Source organism: Oryzias melastigma, linkage group LG18, assembly GCF_002922805.2.
Source record: "Oryzias melastigma strain HK-1 linkage group LG18, ASM292280v2, whole genome shotgun sequence".
Lineage (NCBI taxonomy): Eukaryota > Metazoa > Chordata > Actinopteri > Beloniformes > Adrianichthyidae > Oryzias > Oryzias melastigma.
This window is the reverse complement of record NC_050529.1, coordinates 24,080,068-24,085,044: the sequence shown is the minus strand read 5'-3', so window position 1 is coordinate 24,085,044 and position 4,977 is coordinate 24,080,068. Positions and strand designations below refer to the sequence as shown.

General features: G+C 41.9%; 1 protein-coding gene across 9 annotated transcripts in view; it reads left to right on the top strand.

Moving 5' to 3' along the window:
• The window catches only part of camk2d1 (calcium/calmodulin-dependent protein kinase (CaM kinase) II delta 1), a 166,047-nt gene that overhangs the window by 78,359 nt on the left and 82,711 nt on the right, over positions 1-4,977 (top strand). For all 9 annotated transcript variants that reach the window (XM_024288810.2, XM_024288815.2, XM_024288813.2 and 6 more), the window contains exon 4: positions 1,706-1,760. In XM_024288810.2, coding sequence (XP_024144578.1) covers positions 1,706-1,760 — 55 coding nt within the window. The remainder of the gene's footprint in view (positions 1-1,705; positions 1,761-4,977) is intronic.

Sequence of the window (4,977 nt, the reverse complement as noted above, 5' to 3'; positions counted from 1 at the left end):
ACACTCCAGACAAACGCCTGCCCCCACCGCAAAGGTCCAGGGGGGGAGCAGGGCAAGGGCCGCCCACCCCCGCCGAGCAGAGGGGAACCCAAGAGAAACAGAGGTCCCAAGGAGTGATGTAAACAAGGCCCGACCAGACACACCCACTGATGGAGTTAAGGAGAGGACTAGTTCTCAAGAGCAAGGACCGGACTCCGCACCACCGAGACCTGGACACCCCCCGGCTCCGATGTAGTTTGATCCCCTGCTAGATCTTAAATCTCGGGGATCCCACTACCGGCGTGAGGAGGAGACTGCCGGGCCCAGGAGACCGGCACCCAAGAGACTAGACCACCAGGCCGAGGTTCCCCGCCCCCCCCGCCAGGGATGGGGTAGGGGACAGAAGGTCGAAGGTCCCACCTTCCTTGTGTGATGCATGCGTGTTTGCTTGTTAGAGTGTATGTTTGTGGTGTTAGAGGTGTGTTTACTAAAGGGCTGAAGTTAAAATTGGTGAGAATATATTTATTTTATATATATATTTATATATATTTTATTTTATATTTCATCTTATCATTCTGGATAAATATTCCACTCCAAGTCTGCATGTCCTGAAAAGATCATAAAATGTCGTCACCAGAAAACGCAGCAGAAAACGGCAGCAGCTCAAGCAGAAGGCTAACGTAAACAAAGCTAGCTAGAAAACTAACTTCCGGGACCAATAACTCTTTTAAAAATGCTTTAAACTGACAGCAAGTGTCTCTATTGGTTTGTCATAACTCAAACAACAATCTCTAAAGGTATTCCAACAGAAAAAGACAGTATTTTTTTTCTTTTTAATGTGAAGCTCTTCATCCTGCAGACAGACAGATAAACAGCAGCTGCTAACTGCTACATGCTAGCGCCGTGATTTAACTCCTTAGGACCCAAGCTGTCCTTTGATATGCCTGTTTTATTTATCTGACAGAGAAATTACAGTTAAGAAAATGTACTACTCTGATAATAAAACCGAAAATGTGATGTCTTAAGAACTTAAAAAAGAAGCGCATAATCTTAAAAATAACTAAATAAATAAAACTAATACATTAAAACTAATAATAATATGAGCTATTCATGAACACTCATCAAATCTTATGCTAAAACAAAGTCATAATTTATTTTTAAGAATTTTAAATGAGCACTGGAATCATATTTGGTCAAAAATGTTCAATAGCTCTAAAGATGTTAAAGCTAAAGTCACTAAACTTTCTCACATGACTAATTATCACTTATGTAACAAGAAAATAGTTATTTTTTTCCTAGTTTATATTTGCTATACTTTTACTGGTTTATTAAAGCTACTTCACAGAAGTGTTTTATTTAAGTTTTTAATGATAAAAGAAGGTTATTGAAATATAAAGGACAACACTAATCTGTTTCTTCAATTTATTTATGTTTTAAATGTCTTACAAAAGTATCGGATCGGGACTCGGTATCGACAGATACACAAATTCAAATGACTCGGAATCGGATCGGGCCCCAAAAAAAACTGATCGGGACATCCCTACTTACCAGTGTAAACTTAAACGGTATTCAAAACATACAGATACATTAGTGCCAAAGTTGTTTTAAAAGCTGAAGAAGTGTGGCTGAGATTTCTGCTTCTGTCAGTGCAGCTGATGCATTTATGAGCCGGAAAAGGATTCAACTGAACTTCATGTTTTTCCTTCTTTCCCGTTTCCCTCCACAGTGCGGCTACATGACAGCATCTCAGAGGAGGGATTCCACTATCTAGTCTTTGACTTGTAAGTGTGACTTTTTTTATGTTACAATTGTTCTGTGGTGCAATGTTAAAACTGAGTGAACTAGGACTGAATGTGTCAAACTTTGGCAGTAGTGAATCTTTAAATTTGTCAACTTTTCCACAATTTTGAGAAATTTTTTGAAAGTGGAAGATGTCATTCACTTCATTGCATGAAGTGAATCATTTTCAAACAGCTATGGGATATATTGAAGTGATGAAAATTATTCTTTTTGCTACAGGCTCCACATTGTAGGTTTTAGGTCTTGTTATGTGTACAACTACTCTTCAAGATGTGTATCTTAAATGGCAAAAATAGTGCATGAAGTGTTGCACACCGTCATTGGATGGGGTTGGTAAAACTTTGCACGAAGCACTGTTTGCATTTTGATGAACTTGTTTAAATGTTTTAATTGCTGAACATCTTGGAAACACAATGGTCAGCATGAGTGTTTAAACCTTGTGTTTTGATGTACAGTTTGAGTGTTTTTAACTTCAGCAGATAAACATTAATAGATTCAGACTCTGTGTGACAGGAGCTGTGGTTAGCTAGTGCACATTAGCAGGTGTCAAAATAGCTTCAACTTGCAGCCTAATCTTAATGTGCCTCTTTGAACATAATGGCTTTACAGTAACCAACACTTTAACATCTTCTTTTTGATATCAGCTCAGTCTAAACCTACCCTATTAATTCCTGAGAGGAAAATATGTAAACATGTTAACAGGATTTACAAAGCCTTTGCTGTAAACAGTCGAGGGAAGTGCATTAAATTTCATCTCTAGGCATAATGAGATTCTTTCAGCATCATCAAGCCAGCTCTCACTGCTGGGGTTTGCTGCAAATGTGGAATTTCTTGGATGAGAATTGGAAAAAATGCATGTGAGAGCTTAGTTTCATAGATCAATGAGAGGGAGTCAGGGTCCTCAGTTCAGGAGTTTGACACTTGGTTTATAGAAACATCAGTACGTTCAAATTTTGAAATTAATTTAATTCAGTGGTGTCTAAACTACAGCCTGGGGACCGGACTGGCCTCCACACTTAGCTCAGCTCCTGAACAATGCCAGATATGCATGTTTTTTTTTCTTTTCTTTTATTTAGTCTGGCCAGTGACATTTTATTCTCCCCTCTATTTGAACCCCCAAAGATTCCTGTCACATAGAGCAGAATACAGGGGTCCCTTTCTACATCACAGTTCACCTTTCACCTCTCATCCTAGACTTATTTTTCTACGAAGATTTTTGTTTTGAGAGTTCAAACATGAGAGTGTGAAAGTGTGAAAATGTCTGTCTGAGTAAAGTGGAGTGAGGAGTTCTATAGCCTTAAAAACATATTTAATCCTTCCTTTTGGATTTCACCTTCAGGAGTCACTTTTAGAACTGAATTCACACCATGTGTCAGATTCGCGTTGGACGCCTCTCTTTCGCATTCGTCAAATTTGCCGTCCGAAAATGTGCTTGACGCCCCAGAAGCCTATGGGAGGAGCTCCCAGCAAGTGCTTTCTCTACATGGATTGGTGTCTGTGTATAACTCATTACAATTCATGGAAGACACAGAGAATGTTTAGATATATGATTAATTCATTTTCAAAAGCTCTGCAAAAGCATCAGTGATCATGAATCTCTGGTGGTTCGTTAAGCTGCTGGAGCTAGGTCTGAATGATGATCACTTCCAGCCATTGTCTCTGTGACCCAGATACATGACTTGCTGTCTCACATTAATTTGAGATGGGAAAAATAAAAAACAAGAATCAGGCTAGAGGATCTTGTCATTGTTGTCACAATGATAATAAGCTTTAACCCAAGCAGGCTGCCTCCCCATCCTACAGTGGCTCTCTGTCTGCCGGCCAGCCGCCCAGGAGCTAATGTAGCGAGCTCAGCTGCTGGGGTCTGATGGAGCTCGCCACGCCGCTCACGGCTTAGCAAGCACGATTATTCCAGCCTTATGAGACTGCGCCAGACTGGTGACCTGTCCAGGGTGTACCCCGCCTTTGCTCAATAGCAGCCAGTCTCCGCCAAACCTGCGGTCCCAGCAGATTAGTAAAATGGTTGCAGAGGTTTAGGACAACAACCCTCACATTGATCATACGATATAATCTTCTTCTTCTTCCACTTTTGGCTTATCCCTTTCGAGGTCGCCACAGCGTAACAGCACCCACTGTTTCGCATCAGTGATTTGGCAGAGTTTTTACGCCGGATGCCCTTCCTGACACAACCCTGTACTTGAGGGGCACAGGGACCCAGTTAGGCAGCAGCGTCAAGGGTCTTGCCTAAGAACTCAATCTGGGTGGAGAACAGTGGACAACCCTGGGAATTGAACCCAGGGCTCCTGCGTGTCAGCACTTCACCTAGCCCACTGAGCCACCCTGCCGCTAGATCATACGATATAATACAAATCTAATATGGCTGTATTAGATTTGTATTCCATCCGCTGATGGAGTCACTGAAAACATCTCATGCCCATAGGGGAGTCCCTGATTGGTTGCTCACTAAAGTTCGGATTCAAGCTCTTTGCGCACTGCGTCCGGCGCTTAAATTGTGCTGCGATGCTCGAAATGTGCTGCTGTCATAGTGATGCGCCGCACCTGATGCTTAACCTCACTTTGCATCTGTATATTAACTTATCATTAAAACTCGACACCTTCTTCTTCTTCTTCTTTCGGCTTTTCCCTTCAGGGGTCGCCACAGCGAATCAGTTTCCTCCATCTAAGCCTGTCTTCAGCATCCTCCACTCTAACACCAGCCACCTTCATGTCTTCATTCACTGCATCCATAAACCTCCTCTTTGGTCTTGTAGCAGTCAAGGCCCCCAAATGGAACAATTTGTGTTCCCAGACCCTGGAACAAGAATTCACTCCCTAAGTAACTGACTAATTAAAGTGTCGACTCCCCCTCCCCTCCAAGAAACCATTTGTCTTAAAACCTTGGAAGATAACATTCACATCCCGGCACAGGTGTCATAAAACTCCCCTCTGGAGAGCAGGAGGGCTGCATCTGGAGCCATATCTGATGGTCGGGTGATGGTACTGCATCTCACGGGAAGAAACATCCCATTTTCTTCACAAAGCCCTCTTTGAAGCTAATCAACAAAATTTACAATCGTTGACATGTGACATTTTGCAGGTTCCCTGAAAGTGATGGGAAACTTCTCTGCCATATATATAAAAAAAAAAACAACTTTGAAGTGCACCAAATGTTTGTCAAACATGCATTCCTTGTTTCTT